Source organism: Glycine soja, chromosome 14, assembly GCF_004193775.1.
Source record: "Glycine soja cultivar W05 chromosome 14, ASM419377v2, whole genome shotgun sequence".
NCBI classification, from domain to species: domain Eukaryota; kingdom Viridiplantae; phylum Streptophyta; class Magnoliopsida; order Fabales; family Fabaceae; genus Glycine; species Glycine soja.
In genome coordinates, this window is record NC_041015.1 from 4,779,923 (window position 1) to 4,800,028 (window position 20,106).

At 31.4% G+C, this 20,106-nt stretch overlaps 2 protein-coding genes across 2 annotated transcripts; both read left to right on the forward strand.

Annotated features, from left to right (window-relative positions):
• The first annotated feature begins 1,557 nt into the window (after window positions 1-1,557).
• On the forward strand, window positions 1,558-6,127 carry LOC114384872 (dual specificity tyrosine-phosphorylation-regulated kinase 4-like). Its single transcript, XM_028344691.1, has 7 exons — window positions 1,558-1,840; window positions 2,356-3,241; window positions 3,565-3,844; window positions 4,087-4,194; window positions 4,448-4,726; window positions 4,921-5,064; window positions 5,669-6,127. Exons 1-7 carry the CDS (start codon window positions 1,561-1,563, stop codon window positions 5,840-5,842), a joined length of 2,151 nt encoding a protein of 716 aa, XP_028200492.1. The 5' UTR covers window positions 1,558-1,560; the 3' UTR covers window positions 5,843-6,127.
• Window positions 6,128-13,664: 7,537 nt separating this feature from the next.
• Window positions 13,665-18,762, forward strand: LOC114385009 (CTD nuclear envelope phosphatase 1 homolog). Its single transcript, XM_028344928.1, has 6 exons — window positions 13,665-14,299; window positions 16,032-16,160; window positions 16,244-16,361; window positions 16,461-16,542; window positions 18,036-18,189; window positions 18,310-18,762. The coding sequence occupies exons 1-6, from the start codon at window positions 13,997-13,999 to the stop codon at window positions 18,442-18,444; spliced, it is 921 nt and encodes a 306-aa protein (XP_028200729.1). The 5' UTR covers window positions 13,665-13,996; the 3' UTR covers window positions 18,445-18,762.
• The last annotated feature ends 1,344 nt before the right edge of the window (window positions 18,763-20,106 follow it).

Consider the following 20,106-nt stretch of genomic DNA (forward strand, 5'->3'; position numbering starts at 1 on the left):
TAATTAAACATGAATAACTACTAAATAATTATTTTTAAAGATATTTTAACTCTATTTTTATTGTTAAAAACAATTCTTATTTAGTAATTATCAGAATTGTGAAACAACCTTGTGGTAAATGGTGGATCTAAGCTATTGATTATCGACCCTCTAATCAAAAGTAGGTTACACTAGTAAAAAAGTTCAATATTGAACATGTGCATGTGGTCCTACTAATTTTATTAATCTTTGCTTCTTTCTGAATTCTCTCTCTCTCTTTTAATTTATAATAATCACAATCACAATTATATCATAACATATTCTCCAAAACACATCCATTCTAAAATCGGGTGGTGAGTTATCCATATATGCAAAACGGGAAAGAAAAATACTACTCTCTAATCTCTATATGGCCACTTCTTGAAGTTTCTTTGCGCCACAGCCTCCAGCCATGTTGCTTACGAAAGCATTTTGTCCATATCGGCAACCGATTTGATTCTATTAATTCATTTTGGACTTTTATATGGTCTAGTTATTCTGAATGCTGCTCATTTCAAATGTTTTACAATCAAATAACCATAAAATCTCAAAGAAGAATATTCAAAACATAAGGAAGATTTTTAAGGCGGCTGAACATAATCCAATAATAGCTATCTATATCTTCATTTGGTCTAACCAAAAAAAGTAATACATCCACTAATATTGTAACATTCCTTTACAAACCGTGAAATTTATTTTCTTTTATAACTGTTATCTTAAAATCACAATAAAAAATAAATGATCAAATGACAAACTATTTTTTTATCACTAATTTAGGAGTCATAGAATTTTTTTAATTAGAAATATTTAAAAATTATAAACAAATTATTTCACCATTAACTTTAATTTTCTAGCGATGAATAATTTCTAATTAGTTTATAATATAAAAATTTTACAGTGATAATCCACGTCTAGAAGATAAAAAAAAATGTCAGAATTATTCTAACAAGTAATTTTATTGACGCTTTCATTTAATATTTTCATGAAAAAGAATGAACTCCCCAACGAAAAAAAAGGGAGAAAAAGCTACGAAGGTAACCCAAAAAACGCGTTCTAGAAATGAAAAGCAATAAAAATCGCTAAAGGGAAAAAAAGAAAAAGAAAAGCAAAACGCGATGGTCCCATGCCATGTTGACTTCTCACCATAAAAGAAGGAAAAAAAAAACAGAACATAAAAACAGTCACATGACGTGGACATCCATCATGACTACACGTGTCAAATCGAACAATGCAAGACGTCTCTGGACCCACCAAACAGCAACCTCTCACAAACTTTTTTTCTCTCTCTATTCATCATTTCAAAGTTGGTAAGACATTGGCACCCCTCGTTTGGCTTATGTTTTACACAAAAAAACAAAGAGAGAGAAAGAGAGACACGCAGAATCTCACCTTCATTCTCTCTCCTGCAACCATTACCAGAGCATGCACATCATAAACCATGCGTTTTATTACGCTTTTGTCCCTTCCGTGTTTCTTAATTCACATGTCACTGCCCTCCTTAATCAGCAACAACAACGTTTCTGAGTTGGTCTTGTCGTATCCATGGCTGTGTCCAACGGCGTCGAAGCAGTGTTAGAGTTTCTGCGCAAGAATGGCTTGTCGGAAGCTGAGTCCGCTCTCCGACAAGACATCATCGAGAACAACGACCTCGGAAACTTCGACTACGAGAAGTTCTTCTTCCCCATGGTCCCACCGCCGCCGCCGGTCAGAGTCCGATCCTTCTCCCGGCTATCCGAGCTCTCCGCCGACGGCAACTGCTCCAAATCCAGCTCCGATGAGTTCGTCAGCATCGGTTCTCCCACTTCTCGTGTTTCTTCTTCAGGTACTCCAAAGTTGTAAGCTACTATTCAAATTCAAATCAAATTGTTTAGTGCTAATGTTCAATTGCATGTGTTGATCAGTGATTGGTGATCACTCTCTGTTCGAAGTAACGGAGACGGTAACAGTTAGTTACTGTGTTGTTTAGCTACTATTCTTGAATCGGATGCTTTCTTTTAATGTTTTTAATTTGTATATTTGGATCATATAAATTTATCATCCAAATTTGAATTCGTGTGTTTGGTTTTGTTGATCACAACTCGATTGCATGCTATATGCTGTATCCAGGAATTCTAGTTATTATGATCTGAACTTAGGGGATTCAACACAGTGGTCCTATCCGGGGTGAATAGGATTGTCTCTAGTAAAATACTGGGTTTCGTACACACACAAAAATGCTAATATTCAACTTTTGTTAGAAATATATTTAGTAATTCCAGAAAAACATCAGTTTGGTTTAGTGGTGTCATTCACCTATGGCAGAGAATAGAGCATCCTAAAACCTAGTTGTTTTTGCAGAATTCATAAATCCGTATGGAATTCGTTCCTCGTCTCAGACTCAGAATGACTCCGCATCTTCGTCTGAAAGATTATCTCAGTTTGGCACTGCACGTGATTATCATGATTTTGAAATGCAGAATGAACCATATTGGTATAATGAAAAAGATGATGACTATTTCATGACTCCTAGTTTTGAAGGGCCGGATTTCTTTGCGTGTCAAAGTGAAGATAAGTTTGTCATGACAGCAGAAACGGAAAATCAGCATGACAATTCTCTGGACCTTGTTTACAACTCTGAAGAATTTCTATTAAAGGGAAATGGTAATGGTGGTTACATGGACAAGGCATGCCTTTATAATCATTCCTCTGTAAGGGATGGAAATGTTACTTATTCAAAAGAGTATTGTCATGTTGATAACAACAACTTATTTGAAGGGGAATTAGAGGGCAAGGCTGAGAAACACACTGTTGCCTGTAGTTGTGAAGTTCCATTTTGCAAAAGCAGTCCAGGTGGTTCTTGCAGTTTGGATCCTACAAACTTCGGATACCCTAATTTGAAGGAAATCCATCTGAATGGTTTTCATTTGAAGGTTGTTGGGGACATTAACTCTTTTGGCTCTACTTCAGAGCTAACTGTGAATCAAAGTTTTGACTACTACACTAAAAATGACAGCAGTAAGGAGTACAACGGTCCATATGACTTAACTATCAAAGTTAATCAAAAAGATCTACCAAATGGACTTGACACCTATAAAGCTCGAGATGGTGGAGAATTAGCTGAAGAGTGCCAAGATCCTGAGATTACTGCAGATGGAGAGGATACTACTGATGATGAGCTCTTAAAGTATACTCAAGAGGAAGAATACGAAGTATTTGATCTGAGAATTATACATAGAAAGAATAGGTTTGCTTGAAAGATGATCTTGTATCCTGAACTTTCATTTCTGCCAAATATTCCTGTTAATGCTGGTGAATGAGTTGATTTTGAATGTGTAGGAGATCAGGAATTAGTAAATTTTGAAATTAAATGCAACTTTGTTGGCTTTTACTTGTTGAGCCGTCAACTTTTTCTTTGTTGGCTTTAACTAATTGCATGGTGATTTTGACTCAGTATTTATTTATTGTGGAATTTGAATTTTGGCTTTTCACTCTGGCTCTTTAGGTATTTTAAATAGACTTGCATTGTATTTGAGTATAATTTGCTCTCATCCATTATTGCACATACAGGACTGGATTTGAAGAAAACAAGGAACTGCCCATTGTGCTAAATACAGTCTTGGCTGGAAGGTATTATGTAACAGAATATCTTGGTTCAGCTGCCTTCAGTAGGGTTGTTCAGGCACATGATCTTCAGACAGGAATAGATGTTTGCTTGAAGATCATTAAAAACGACAAAGACTTTTTTGATCAAAGCTTAGATGAAATCAAGCTTCTGAAACTTGTCAATAAGCATGACCCAGCAGATCTACACCACTTTTTGCGCCTTTATGATTATTTCTACCATCAGGTATGTCATATGCTGCTGAATTGATTTCATTAAGTGATCAAAATGTCTAGGTCAAGCTATATCCAAAATATTTGTGAAATAATACGTGCTTAGCAGGGAAACTTTGGACTAAGCAAGAGCACAAATAAATCCTTTTTATATAGCTTTCAGAATGATCTAGTGGAAATTTATTATTAACATTTCTTACTATATCTTCTCCCATCCCATTTAGTCTGAATTCACCTTGAATTAAAACTTCACAGGAGCATTTATTCATTGTAACTGAACTTCTGCAAGCAAACTTGTACGAATTTCAGAAGTTCAAGCAAGAATCTGGAGGGGAAGAATATTTTACGTTGAAGAGATTGCAGGTTTGTTCAAACAGAACAATAATTTTTGTACTCTTGCACATGATTACTTATTCAGTCTTTATATTGCTAAACTTAGCTGTCTAAAGCACCCTTGATCCTTCAGACCTATGATCCTCAGCAATATGTGGCTTCTATTAATACATTGCCTTTCCATTGTTAGATAGTTAATTCAGCTATTTGTGTAGAATTGCTTCATGTCAGATATAGAGTTGTCTAAATGATCAGGGTTGTTGTTATCCTTCTTTTCATTCAGCTCATTACTCGCCAATGTTTGGAAGCATTGCAATACTTGCATAGCTTGGGAATTGTTCACTGTGACCTGAAGCCAGAGAACATTCTAATCAAAAGTTACAGAAGATGTGAGATAAAGGTTATTGATCTAGGAAGCAGTTGCTTCCAAACAGACAATTTGTGTCTATATGTACAATCCCGATCTTATAGAGCTCCTGAAGTGATGTTAGGCCTTCAATATGATGAAAAGATTGATATATGGTCTCTCGGCTGTATCTTGGCAGAGTTATGCTCTGGTGAAGTATGTTCTAATTTGCCTTTTTTATGATATTCATTAAATATATTTTTCTATGGCTTTAACATGAGCATGGAATTTTTTTTTTCATATAGTTTAATCAGGTTTTCGTTTTGGTAAGCTAATATAATTGAGGAATAAACATAATTTCAAAGAATTTTTTTATATTTACTCATCCTGAATTCTTATGTCTTCTGCAGGTGCTATTTCCAAATGATGCAGTTGTGATGATTCTAGCACGCATGATTGGAATGTTTGGTTCTATTGATATGGAGATGTTGGTAAAAGGGCAAGAAACGCACAAGTACTTCACCAAAGAATATGATATTTATTACGTAAATGAGGTTTGTTCCCCCTATTTTTTCTCTTCATAGCTGTTCCTTTTTTTTATAAGATTTATTGTTTTTTTTTTATGAAATCATAGGTGAAAAAACATTTTCTTCTCGCTTCTGAATACAGATCATATTGACTCATTTATTTGAAAGTAAAAACAGGAAAAAGTTCTCTTCTTGTTTCTAGAAGTATGAGCATGCTATGATCTAATTAACACAAGAATGCAGTACATCTTTCTTCATTTTCTTAATTTCTTTATGAGCACTGATTAAATCTTATACTCTCACCAAAAGAATCTTATATTCTTATTAAACCACATTGTGGCCAATTTCAAATTTGCAAAAGGCAGCCAATGAAAATCCACACCTTTTTCAGAATATATGAACGAGAAGGGTAAAGTTGATGTGAGGAAAAGCTCAGATGGATTAGTATGTCTATTTTGAGTGAGAAAGTAGAGTAAATGAAAGGGGAATATACACACGTACTAGTTATGCACAATAAAGGGAAGAAAAATAAAGGCCTTTCATGCATCAGCATAATTTGAATTTGAATCCTCCTTCTAAATTTCATTTTAGTTCTTTCCATCTAATCTTTAACATTGTACACATTGCACAGGAGACTGATCAACTGGAGTACATAATTCCAGAAGAGTCATCATTGGAGCAGCACCTACAGGTCACTGATACTACGTTTATCGACTTTGTCAGATACTTACTTAGCATCAACCCCAAAAGAAGGCCTACTGCAAGACAAGCACTGAGGCATCCATGGCTTTCCTATGTTTACTAGTTCTTTCTCTGGTGGAGAGTTCAGTAATTCTATTGGAGTTATCCTCATCAATCGTGATCTCTAAAGCTTATTTTCCCCATATAGCAAAGCTTGCAATCACAATTTTGGTTTGTTTATAAACTACACCAAGTGAATTCACTGTCTCATGCTGTATAATTTTTTTGCCTGTTGATTTACAGTTTGTTCTTTGTACAGAATTTCTTCCCATTATTTTTTTGCCTTCCATGAATTGGGAGGTTATCATAATAACATTTTAATGTCACCCCATTTGGTTCTAAGTCCTAACATCATGTCACATAATACAGGGGTTCTATGAATTCACTGGCTTTGGATTAATATAGTTTCATTACAAAAACAATGGAACTTTCTCAGTGATCGGTGCTGCCAATTCAAATGCCAGACTTTATTATTTTATAAATGTAAGTTCTCTTAGATTGGTCTACTGGTGAGAGGCTCAAGTAATTTGATTGACATCAATTTAGATATTTAAACCTTATTTCTATAATTATTAAAAAAAATCTCACTTAAACGTGAAGATCCTCTATTATTTCTTTTTCTTTCTTATAAAATGAATTTATTGTTATTTATCACTTGTTTTCCTATATATTTTTAAAATTTAATTATTAATCATTTTTATATTTTCTTTTATATTCAATTTTTTCACTCAAATCATAGATTAATTTACTTTTGATTTTTCTTCATTAAAATTATCTCTTTCATCTTAAATTTCAGTCATTAATTTTCTTCATTTTTTAAATTTATTCATTTTTTTAAAATTTAAATAAATTTTTATTTTACTTGTTTATTTTATTTAAATTATTTTTAAAATTTTCATTCTGTGGATAAGCATTAATAATATAAAATTTAAAATAGATTTTACAAATATATTAGTATAAGTATTTTTAAAATTCTGTCAACAATTTTTTTTAAAAACAAGATAAATGAAAATAAGTATAATTATAATTTTATAAAATGTAAAGAAAAGGATCATTTAAAATAAATGAAAATTAATACATGTATCTTTATATAATATAAAAAAAAGTTAGTATAAAGACATTTTTCCCACTTAAATTGAGGCTGCTTCTGTAATCTTCTTTTAAACTTAATGTTCTAAATGATATATTTTATTTTGAGTCATTTTATTACCCACCCATTAATCCAAGTAATGATTTGTATCATTTGTCTATTATAAAATTTATTCTTATTATCATTATTATTATTATTCATGATATGAGAGTTTTTTTTACTCACAAATAATTTCATTATTATATGCATTCAAAGAATTTAAAATAAAAGTTTGATCATAATATGAGGAGGGATCATCGAGATGAGATGAGGAGAAATGGACTGAGGGATAATTGAGGTTCTGGATAAACGGGCTTATGTCTTGGACTTTTTTCTCCTTCCTTTGTGGCTTTTAAATTTTAGGCATTTGCTTGGGGCACCCAGCGTTTTTGCTGGGACACCCAGTAGATTTTCAAAATGCTGAAAACATCCTTATGTGTATTTTTTATTATAAATAGCATGTTTCATTTTTCATTTTTATAGTGCCATTTTTTCCATAAAACCTAACTCCCTTAGAGTGTGTTTAGATGAGGAAATTTAAAATTCTGAGAAATTTTAAATTCTATGACTTTCAAATATTTCAATTCAAATTCTTTTATTTTCAAAATTTTGAATTTGGATAAAAAAAAATTAAAATTATGAGGGTGAAAAAAAATGAATGAAAAAAAAATATAAGATATGGTTAGTGTGCTAGTTATACATGTTCCTCTACGCTCACACCTAATCGATGTTTCACGAGTTCATACGGTGTTTCTTGAAGAAGACTGTAAGAAAAAAATTTCAATTTCTCATCTTTTAGAAGGAAATTAAAATTCTAGATTTTTAGTTGTTTAAAATTCTGTTTTAAAATTCTAAAATTTTAAATTTTTCACAAAAAAACATCCAAACAATGAATTCTAAATTACAGAAATTCAATTTCTCTGATAAATTACTCTCTTCAGTTAAAATTTTCTATCCAAACGTACTCTTAGTGTAATTCTTCCATTAGCCTCCTATTTCGGCCGTTTGTTGTCTCTGGCGGTGTACGTGTGTTATTTATGAATATACAATGAAATTGGGTGGTTTTTCATCGTCGAAGAAAAAGAAGTGCATAATTTAAAAAAAACATATGGATTGGCAATCCGTGTGGTTCATACGGATTGCTGATCTGTATGGCCTTATGAATTGTTAATCCGTATGTTTCATACGGATTGCTGATCCGTAGATTTTTTTTAAAAAAATAAAATTGTAAATATTGTTTTAATTTGTTTTGTAGTGTAATTTTTTCAATATTTTTAGCAATTTTATAAATATGGATTTTAAAATTTTAAATTTTTTTAACAAATTTTTTTATAAAAAACTCATACGGGTTGTTGATCCGTATGAATCATATGAAAACATACGGATCATTAATTCATATGAATCATACGGATCGTCAATCCGTATTTAAAGAAAAGGTGAAAGGGTCCTTTCACCTGTGTTGTTGGGTGTCCCAACAAAAATTCTGGGTGTCCAAAGCAACTGCCTAAATTTTAATGAGATGCCACATTTGGTCCCATGCATTAAGGGGGGTGTTAGTGACCGAACCACTAGACCAATTTTTGGCAAGTAAACATTCGAACGAGGCTTGGGCCTGGCCCATAAAATCCAACAACTTAGAGACATGGCCTCGTAAGAATGATAACATGTTCTAAATTGTGATATCAAAGTAAGTCAACCTTACTTACCCAATAGTGTTCGGTGGAATAAAATGAAAATAAATTGAGATAGAATTTTGATTTAAAGTATGATCATTATTTCGCTGGACCACCTATCAAGACAATCCATTATGGACAATAATTGTCAGTTGTTAGATTGATCTATTATCATAAATTAGCTTATACCGAATCTTTTAACCTCCTCTTGACAAATTTTTTTTTATCATTGTTCTCTATCGTCGAAGGCATTTCAAAACCCATGACCCCCACCTCAGACCCCTCCCACCTCCTCTCTATTCTCCATGAAGACTCCTTCGTCTACAACAACAACTACCACCTCCCCCTCCCATTCTCTAACGGCCCCTCATATGTCACCATCGCATTCACATCCACATTAGCTAATAAAGTCGCATTTATCAACCCAAAGGAGCACTAGTTTGTTCCCTCCCCTTCCTTAATTTCTTGTTCCGCTTCTATACAGTTGAAAAAAAGATGGGCTCGACTAGACCTCTTAGATACAATCCCAACGTAGATGCCAAGTCCGTGAAGAGGAACGAGACGGCGACGACGTCACCACTACATGTCCCCCTTTCAGTGTCATCTATTTGTCTATGCTTCTCTGATGCTCATTTCTCTATCACTCACAAACATATCTAGGTATGAATCTAGGTCTTGGGTTAAGAACAAGAGTAATAATTATCGCAATGGGAAACATTTATGGGCAAGACTTTGACGGTTTCATCTGTTCATGCATGAATCTCAAAGTGACATTAGTAGCTCCAAATTTCTCTCCATGCTCCTCTTTGTGGTGAAAACGCTTTAACCTCTAAAAGAAAATAGAAATGTAAGATTTTCGAGGCATTGGTTTCGGTGTGGATCTATCCACGCATTGACCCCTCATGGCAAGGGAAAGGGAAAAAAAAAGCTAAAGAGATCGTCGGAGAAAAAAGAGACAAGGTGGAGGTAAGGAAGGAAAAAAACGTTGTCGCCGATCACGACAAAGGTGGTCAAGGTAGTTGTTGCAAGGGTTTGGGGGATTTAGTGTGAATAGACCTATGGTAATAACATTGATCTAATGATTAAGAATTATGATTCATTATTGACCACTTATCAAGTGGCTCACCCTAAAATTCACCTTAAAATAAAGTGTAAAAGTATGAATCCTATCTCATCTTATTATTCATTTCACTCATTTTAGTCATTTTTCACTATAAAAAAACAAGAAATGAATTAATTTGTCAAATATTTTTTAAAAAAAATGAGTCAATTCAACTTGACTTGCTTATTAAATGAGTTAAATAATACCGTGAAAATTAATAACCTAACTCAATAAAATGATCCATCATGAGTTGATGAGATAAGTGTTTTTCTAACAAATGAAATATTTTTTATTATATATATATAAAAGAGAATATTATATCAAAAGTAGAAAGATTTTTTTTATTAGCAATAAAAAAAATTAAATATAAAATATATGTTTTAGTTCTTTAATTTTATAAAATTTGAAAATAAACAAGTAATAAAAAAATTATTACTAAATTGTGATTTTGTCATTTATACACAAATATTAAGTAAGATAACAAAAGGAGTACTATAAATTAAAATTTTAAAAAATATTAATTTAAAATATAAAGAGATGCAACGTGAATTCAAGGCTACACGAGAAAAGAAAGAATGTACTAGTACTAATTGAGAAAGGAAGCTGTACTAATCGAAAAAGGAAGATGATGTTTTCAGTTTTGAGTCATAAATAGTGGCATATCTACCATTTTAATGATTTTCAACGACCATACTATAAAGATCTTGATGGCACCACTGTCCACTGCATTCAAGTCTGATCCAATTACCAACAACGTTGACCACTGACGGAACAGAAAACACTTACTTCACTTATGAGTTATTCTTACATTTGCATATAAATAAATAAATAAAAATTATGTTCATCTTAAATATAAATAAATTTTATTTTTATTTAATGATATTATTTTAAAAATATTTTTCATTTAATTATAATTTTATTTTTAATAACTTTTTTAATTCACAATAATACATTCCAATAAAGAATATTTTAAAAATAAATTTATTTTTTATTTGATATTAATAAAATTAAATAATATCAACTCACTATCATTATAAAATTAGTTATTTTTATTTAAATATAAGTATAGAGGGAGTAATACACACGTGACGTTTTGGAGAATTTTTGAATGAAAAATATTTTATGAACATCTATTATGCCATAAAATACTTAGAGAGAAAAAAAGAAAAAAATATAAATATTATAAAATTTATGATTTGATAAAGAAATAATATATCATTTGTCTTTTTTAATGAGTTGAAAAATAAATGAATATTTTTATCTTTTTTTCTTTACTGAAGACTAGAAGCCCAACTATTTATAGACTTTGTTATTGTCAATTCTGCTTGAAAATATGAAATTATTTGATTACATAATTTTCTAGTCTTGTATATAGAAAATGATATTTAAAAATTGAATATTTATTTATCAATAAAAAATATTATTTTGAATATTATTATAAATAACAAAATTATCTTTTTGAATGTGAAATGAAAATAGATGAAAGTTTTCAATTAAGTAAAAAGTAAAAGTGTGGATTGTACAAATTTTTATTGCTCATTTCATTCATTTTTTTTATACTTTATTTCGCTCTACCTGGTGACCCCTAAAACTTAAACTAGATACGACGGTAAAAAAAAAAAAGTTAACACTATAAACTTTTGAAATTAATTTTTATTTAATAAGTATATTTTAAATTTTAAGTTTCAACATAAGAAATACAAAAGTCATTATAATTTGTTGTCAAAATTAAGGAGAAGTGTCAACAATAAACTTTTAAAATATTATTTTTAACACACACTTACTTACTATTAATTAAAATTTATTAAAAATACAAAATAAGAGATTCAAAAAGTAAGATCCCTTAAAGTTTATAATTTTCAATAATTTTTGGTCAATAATAAAAAGTGTATTCAAAAGAATAAATAATGATTCTCTTTTTTCACCAAAGGCAACTCAAATTCTTCTCATAGTCACCCCTTAAGTGTCTACATCTTGAGAGAGATAAAAAAAAAAAGAAGAAATAAGTGATTGAATTTATTAGTACTAATGCAATAGGAAGAGAAAGACGAAAAAAAAAACCTGGAGTATTTGTAATTTGTAGATATCTAAAATATGAGGCACTTATTCTTATTCAACTAGTATCATGTACATGTTAGGCTAATTGTACCATATCTTTATTGTGGATTTTACTATTTAAAGGGGAAAAGCATAACCTAACAATTTTCCAACACAGACTTTGAATTTCATAAAAAAAAGACTATAAGAAAAACTATGAATATTGTTTGTTAGTTAATGATAATTTTACTTCAAAGTTTAAAGAAAATTTCTCCATAACTATTGAATAACTAAAGATCATATTCACCGTAATTAAACACTAAAGTTGTGTTAAAGGAATTTAAATTAATTAGTTGAATAACATGCGTCAATTATTATAATTTTTTAATATCATTTTTAATTTCCAAATATAAAAATACAAAACACCAAGGTTGTTTCATATCTATTTGTTTATGAATAAAGAGTAAATTTATATCAAATTTCTTCTTTAAAAACAAAAAGAAGACTAGTTTAACTTGTCACAACATTATTTATTTTGAATGTGATGACATACTTCTAAAGCTTTTTGCACACAGTTAAATGTTATTAAAACGTTGAAAAAATTAATTTAGTTTCTAATTTGATCAGAACCAATTGCTGCAACAATCTTTTGAGTTTTGAGATCCTGACTCGTGTTGTGTCTGTGAGTCCATTCTGAAATTCTAATTTAATAATTTGAAGAAGAAGGACAGACTCTTTAAAGACTCAAAGATTGTCTTTTCTTATTGGGTTTATTCATTATCCCCATAGGCCATAGCTTCCTATTCTTTATTTATCATTTGTTACTTCTTTCGTTCATCCTCCCCCCTCACGCGCCTTTTCGGACATTGCCTCAATTATCAATCATTACCACCCTTTGTGTCCCCTCATCCCTGCGCTGCATTATTTAATTAAATACATTACCCGCATATGTTGTTTTTTTTTTATATATATAAAAAATAATATGTTGCTGTTTATTACTCCCTAATTTGCATCTTGATGGAATATTAGTCTTGAAAATAAGATGATGTTAAACAAGGTATTTTAATTTTTTATTAGTTGAAAAATATATTTAACTATTTGCTAAATAAATATTTTTTGTAATTTTTAACATTTTAAAATATGTTACTTAAAATAGTATTTTTTTTAAATATTAATTTTTAGTTTATAGTTTTTTTATCCTTAATATATTTTATCAAACTTTTTAATCATTTTTTAAAAATAAATTCTATTTTTGTACTTTATATTTCCATTTATTTCCGTAGCTAGTTTTACTAAATATTAATACCTCCCATTTTATATATAAGCAATAAATAGTATTTTTTTTATCCTAACAACAAATAACAATGATTAATTTTCAAACTTATTCATAATTAAATGATTTTTATATCCTTAATTTATTACTAACTCTATTTACTACACTTTACACTATAATTTTTAATATTAAATGAGATTACCCATCACTACACATTTAAAGTTAAGAATACTTTCAGGATAAAATTTAAATTTATGATAATATTAAATATAACCATCACTTTTCTTAATTTTAATAATTTATACTATGTTGCTTGTATATAGATAATTGGTAGTATAATTTAATAAGTTAACTTTTTAGTTTTAAACTTTCATATAATTTTTTATTTTTTATTTTTCATTTTTCACCTAATTTTACCAAACAAAACCTAAAATAAATTAAAATAATTCTTTAAAACTTAAATGTTTGTAGGGTTTTCATTATGAAATCAATTTATTTTAATTTTTAGTAAATAATCAATTTAATTCCAAAATTCATGTTAATTTTTTTTTTAGAGAATCCCTAATTTTACGTTTAAGTTCTCGAATTAAGGACTAAAATTGTTATTGATAACAAATAAAATTCAATACTAATAAGAAGGCCATTTCCATTTTCGACCCTATTAATCGTAGTCAATGAATCTCCCATGACCGCAGAAAAAGCAAAAACATCCAAAATACAGAAAAAGCTAGAAGGCCATCTCTGACTAACGCGCCACCAAAGACCTCACGCGCAACCGCAGCGCGTGCGTCAATCTCCGTAGCCCTTTTCCTTTCCCTCTCTCTCTCTAGACCTCGTCGAAGCACCACCATGACCACAACATCTCTCTGAAAATCACTCACACGCAAAAGAGAGAGAGAATCGAAACACCCCGTAAGCAGCACGGCACAATCGCAACGCAAGAGATTAATAATCAATTTGCATCGATCGATCGATCGTTGGTTAGGTTTTTGTTTTGGGGGAATATGGGCGAGTTGACTCAGGCGGAGGTGTACTCGCCTCGGACTCAGCAAGTGTGGAGGGCACTGTTGAGTTGGTTGGCCTTCTTCTTTCAGATCTTCTTCCAGATTATAAGAGCCTTAGGTCACTACCCTCTACTCTCTTTCTCTTCTAATTCTTCTTCTTCTTCAAACGCTTCTTCCTCTTCCTCTTCCTTCAAACCTCTTCCCTCCGTTGAGATTGCTGAACACGATTCGCCTCCTCCCTCCGCCCTCGAAATCTCACCACTTGATTATTCCCCCGCCGATCATCCCGTCCCAAAACTCACGGTACCGTAGCAACCAACCACTTCTTTTCTTTTTTAATTGTTTTCTCTGTTTTTGTGTTTAGTGAGAAGAAAAAAAAAGTGTTTTATTCGAGGATTAATTGGTTAATTCCTTTTGTGTTGAATATAATATAACTAGTGCTTCAGTTTTTCATTTCAGGATTTTAGTGTCTTTTTTTTAAAAAAATAAAAACTTTTGACTTTGGCTCTGATCTGAGTAGGGTTTGAGAAGGATGCTGAAATTTGCATATCTAAGGAGGTGAATGGGAAGACTTGTTTGTAGTTGATAAAGATCACTGTGCCTGTTATACGGGTGAATCTGTGTTTCGGGGATGAGGATGATTTGTTTTGTCTTTTGTTTATACTTCAAACTTCGTTGTTGTCTTATTGTTTTTGTACCCTTTTTTTTTTTAGTTTCCTTGTTTCTTGTTTTTGTGTTTGGATTTTGCTTAAACTTGAACATTAGCTGGATGTTCTGGTTTCGTTTTGGTTTTGGTTTTACTTGAACATGCATATTTATAAAGTTTATTGGGATGGTCTTGTTGACTTGCTCAAAGTGGAAAATGGTTGGCTTTCATGAACTCAAAGGGTTTTTGGAAGCATCTAAGGCAGAAGACAAAACATTAGAAATGTCTTTCTCATGTTTGGGGACATTTGGAATGAGACTGTAGAAGCTTGTCCTCTGGGTTTGGTTGTGTACTGATTTCTGTTGCTTGCCTTAGAGAGTTGAGTCACTCTTGTTGCAACATATGCAGTTCAGCTTAAAGCCCCTTGTGTTTTGGATTTTTATGATGGAGGGATTTATGATTTGTTGTTATATTGCTGTCTGCTGTACTGATTCCTTAGTTTGCTTGTAAATTGTAATATACGGTGATGTGTTTCGAAAACTTCCTCATTTATATTTACCACATGTTTGGTTTTGGTTTTACTTGAACATGCATATTTATAAAGTTTATTGGGATGGTCTTGTTGACTTGCTCAAAGTGGAAAATGGTTGGCTTTCATGAACTCAAAGGGTTTTTGGAAGCATCTAAGGCAGAAGACAAAACATTAGAAATGTCTTTCTCATGTTTGGGGACATTTGGAATGAGACTGTAGAAGCTTGTCCTCTGGGTTTGGTTGTGTACTGATTTCTGTTGCTTGCCTTAGAGAGTTGAGTCACTCTTGTTGCAACATATGCAGTTCAGCTTAAAGCCCCTTGTGTTTTGGATTTTTATGATGGAGGGATTTATGATTTGTTGTTATATTGCTGTCTGCTGTACTGATTCCTTAGTTTGCTTGTAAATTGTAATATACGGTGATGTGTTTCGAAAACTTCCTCATTTATATTTACCACATGTTTGGATTCCAAGCTTTACGTGTGTCCAAGCAGAAGCTACTCACAGTAGTTTCTGCGTTTTTATCACAATCTGACTCCGTTTTATTCATGTACACATGTTTCAACCATGCTATTTGCATGTAGCTTCTCTCGTTGAGTTGTTATTTTGTTTTAATTTTCATGTCTTTACATTTACCCTTGGCACACACTTGCAAATGCCCAAATTTGGTATGCAAAATATACCGGTTTGAATTTATTTTGTTAGTCAGAAAAGAAGAATGAAAAAGTGGTATAAGGTGTATTCTATTGATGAGCTGTTAGAAGAATGTTAATGATATCATTCTTTAGTAATTTTCTTTTGTTGCTTCCTCTTTTCCTGTTGCTAATGTAGATTTTGATCTTATATGTGCACTTGTAGGTTGTGCTGGACTTAGATGAAACACTGGTATGTGCATATGAGACATCAAGTTTGCCAGCTGCTCTACGGACTCAAGCAATCGAAGGTGGTTTGAATTGGTTTGAGCTGGAATGTGTATCGATAGACAAGGTAAGTTACTTTGTAATTTGCATCTGATTGCTTGTCGACAACTATAATATTATATCCTCACTTGATCATGTTGGATTTTCAAGGAAGGAGAAGGCAAAAAAATCAATTATGTTACAGTATTTGAACGCCCTGGGTTGAAGGAATTTTTAAAGCAACTCAGTGAATTTGCTGACATGGTGCTGTTTACAGCTGGTCTTGAAGGTTTGTCCCAAAATACTAAGCTGCTGCACTTGTGCATATTCATCTTTCGGGAATTATGTTCAACATTTCTGAATGACATATGCCTGTAAATTCTCACAGGCTATGCTAGACCCCTTGTTGACAGAATAGATGTGGAAAATCGATTCAGTCTACGACTTTATCGGCCCTCAACAATTAGCACGTAAGTGCATCTACCTTGTTTCAAATCCAGTATTCTGTTTTATGTAATTAATCTTTCTGTTTACATCATGGTTGGTAGCCAGCCAACTATATGTGAATTAATATTATAGTTCATTTTATTTTTAGTTATGGTTCTTTATTCCTTGTTTTTCTGGTACCAGCCCATGCTTTCATGGTCTATGCCTGTCTTCTCTATAAGTTGGAGGGTCGGTCATTGAATCTTTACAAAACTGATAAACCACCCACAAAAATTGATATTTGGTGCAAATTTGTTGCATTCATATAATAATGCTGGACACTTTTGGACCGAATGAGCTTATGAGCATCTGCTAAATTTGACTGCAGTGTGCTGCATAGCTAAATGGACGAAAGTTTTGTGCTGTTATAGAAGAACTGTGCAGCAATTATTCTCTTTAATTGTTTCTAAAATTTTCTTTTTTTCTTTTCCAGCTATATATTTATGTTTATGATATTATTCTATCATTTATACTAGATATGTGTGTGTGTGTGTGTGTGTGCGAGTGATCTTACTTAAATTAGTAGAGTGTATACAAGTCTCAAAGAATGGTACATCTTGTGGTCATTTTTATTGTTATGCTTTCCGCAGAAAAAAAAACATTTGGCTGGCTTTTGTAATATCTTCAAAGTCCTGAGGGATTACATGCTTTGGATTTTCTGGCTAAATGTCTTGATTCTTTTGTTGGTTTTACCAGAATCTTTTTGAGAGGGACAAAACTGTATAGAGCCAGTTTGGAAAATTTTCTCATTAAGCACTTCTAAAGAAAATAAAATGAATCAAGGAGGTAGAATGATCTAACTTCTCATGTTAAAAATCAACTTATGCACCTCAAATTTTTCAATAACTCTTTCATCAAACTTCATTAATTGAAGTGCATATAATGATTTTAGCTTACGCGAGATGTTTGGTTCATTATATTTTCTTTTCCTATAAATATTTGTCGAGAAGTTTATCCTAACTGACTTTTGGATGTTTTGTCTATGATTTCATTTTTGATATAATTGGAGTTGTTACCGCACCCAAACTCTAGAGCTCTACCCAAATCCCTACCCATCATAACCACTTGAGTAATGCATGGGATTAAATTTCTACGCTTTTGCATTTCTCTCAGTTCTGAACTATGTTCTGCATAATCAAGGTCACAATTGAATTTGGATTTACTTTTTCTTTTTGGGCTCAATATAAATTCAACAGCTGAAATCATGCTAACAAACCATAACAACCGACTGTTGTTCACACCAGACTGGTTTGTATGTACCATTGATATTACAAACTTAAAATTTAATTGTTTCTGTTCACAGTATTTTCAGTCTGCGAGGATTTTCTTTGTAGTTTTTTAAATGTTATTAAATAATCTGCATCATTTCTGGAATTTTAAAGTTATTTTGGGGTGTATGTGCTTGAGTTTGAAGTTCAGAATGGATTCTGCTGGATGAATTTGTACAAGCATTCTTATAAATGCTGTTTGCTTGCAGGGAATATCGGGAGCATGTCAAGGATCTTACCTGCATCTCAAAGGATCTTTGTCGCATTGTTATTGTAGACAATAATCCTTTCAGCTTTGTATTGCAACCGGTGAATGGAATTCCGTGCATTCCATTTTCTGCTGGGCAACCACATGACACCCAGGTGTGCAAAGATCTGTGCTATTGAAATTTAAGACCACCAATGCTTAAAATAAAATAAATCACTCGTCTGATACTTTGATGAATTGCTCACCATCATCTCCTGTATTTTGATGTGTAACAGCTTCTAGATGTCATTCTTCCACTTCTCAAGCAACTTTCTGAGCAGAATGATGTAAGACCTTTCCTCTATGAAAAGTTCCACATGCCTGATTGGTTCCAGAAACAAGGGATTCCAGCTTCCAGTTGGACTTTGTAGGATTAAACTAGTTTGCCATTAAGCTCTCTGTTTTCTTTTTGGTGAAATTCTTAGTTGTTTTGCTGGAAGGGCAGCTGCTGATTGGTTGAAATAGATTTTTTGTATAGCATCAATTTGTTTTTGGATTGCCTAAGGGTTTCAAATGCTCTGCTTCTTGGATGTCAAATCAGTTCACCACTTGTGTATGTAGATTGCCAGAATTCTGATTCTTGTTTATAGGCTTGCAGTCTGTTGGAAAGTATCTCGTTAGTCCATTGTAAAATTATCAATTATCAATAATTAACAGTTTAAACATTCATTACGTTGCAAAGTTTGTTATGACCAGCTAGTGAAGCATGTAAAATAAATTAAAGCTAACTAACTGCATAAATGATTCGCTTTTTTATTTTCTTTAGTCAGGGTCAATTGCTTTAATGAGTTCAAGAAAGCTTGAAGTGATCTGTGATTATCTGTACTTTATAGTCTTGGTCGTTAGCATAATTTATGTAATTTATGAGAAATCTAACGTTTGGAGCTAGTAGTATCCTTAATAACTCAGATTGACGTTATTGTGCTGCTCACAAAGTCAAAAGTCTATGGCATATTGGCTAGTGTAGCTTTTTTTTTTTTCTTGGGTGAGTTGGGAGAATTATTTTGGTGTTAGGTAGGTATGATTGGCCTCTGGAAAAAGAAAAAAATTTGTTATTCCTCCTCCTTATTGTGTGCTAGCCTGGAGTTGCAGGATTTTTTCTTTTGACTTGTGTGAAAATTTCTATTTTCTATGAATTCATATATAAATAAAATTAATTAATTTTATATTAAGAAAGTTAATTAATCTCATTTAATTTTATTCGTAAAAAATAAGATTATTTCTATAATGTGTTTTCATTGAAACTTAATATTATGAATATAAAAGAGTTTGAAAATTAAATTATAATTAAATGAATGGATTTTTAGAAAGATATTATCAATTAAAATGGAATTAGTTAGATTTATTTATATTTAAATTTAACTTAAAAGATGTTTTTTTTATATATATATATTTGACAACAGAGGCAGTCGTATTTTACCTTGAGTAGGTAGTATGAAGTTGCGTTCAACTGTATAAAGATAATCATGTATTTTTTTCACAGTGAACTTACTATTTAGCCCTTCTGGGAATTGAACCTGTATAAAATAATCAAAATTATTTTATTAACTCAGTCGAAAGAGCTTAGCCATTAAAAGTAGTCTTGCCCCCAACTCGAAGTAGATTAATTAACTGTTCGATATGGTATCCGCATACCGAGGTTTTGGAAAAGAAAAAAAACTATTTAATTAAGACTAATTTAAGATTTAATTTAAAATTAGATAAAAAAAGGTATGAATAATATGTGAGAAATTTGATGGAGTCGAACATCTTAGGGAAGGATCAGGTTGACTGGTTCCACTCCACAAATTAAAAAAAAAAAGTTTCTTTTAAAGTTGAGGTATTATTACCTTGAAAGATAAGGTATAATTAGAACTATTAATTAAAAATTTAACAATTGAAATTGTGATAAAAATATATTTACATATATAGCAAATCGTGAAGTTATTAAAATTTTAATCACTTGTTTTTCGATCAATGATTATAATTGTTTTTCTTTTTTTGAAGTATATCCCTTTGTTTTAGATAACTAAATCCTATTGTAACTATAGGTT

What these genes read in the sequence shown, in the direction of transcription:
- LOC114384872 (XM_028344691.1), top strand. Translation starts at nt 1,561, where the DNA reads ATGGCTGTGTCCAACGGCGTCGAAGCAGTGTTAGAGTTTCTGCGCAAG. An exon ending in ATTATACATAGAAAGAATAG is followed by an intron (nt 3,242 to 3,564) that starts GTTTGCTTGAAA and finishes TTGCACATACAG; the next exon opens with GACTGGATTTGAAGAAAACA. An exon ending in ATATTTATTACGTAAATGAG is followed by an intron (nt 5,065 to 5,668) that starts GTTTGTTCCCCC and finishes CACATTGCACAG; the next exon opens with GAGACTGATCAACTGGAGTA.
- LOC114385009 (XM_028344928.1), top strand. Translation starts at nt 13,997, where the DNA reads ATGGGCGAGTTGACTCAGGCGGAGGTGTACTCGCCTCGGACTCAGCAA. An exon ending in ATCCCGTCCCAAAACTCACG is followed by an intron (nt 14,300 to 16,031) that starts GTACCGTAGCAA and finishes GTGCACTTGTAG; the next exon opens with GTTGTGCTGGACTTAGATGA. An exon ending in CGGCCCTCAACAATTAGCAC is followed by an intron (nt 16,543 to 18,035) that starts GTAAGTGCATCT and finishes GTTTGCTTGCAG; the next exon opens with GGAATATCGGGAGCATGTCA.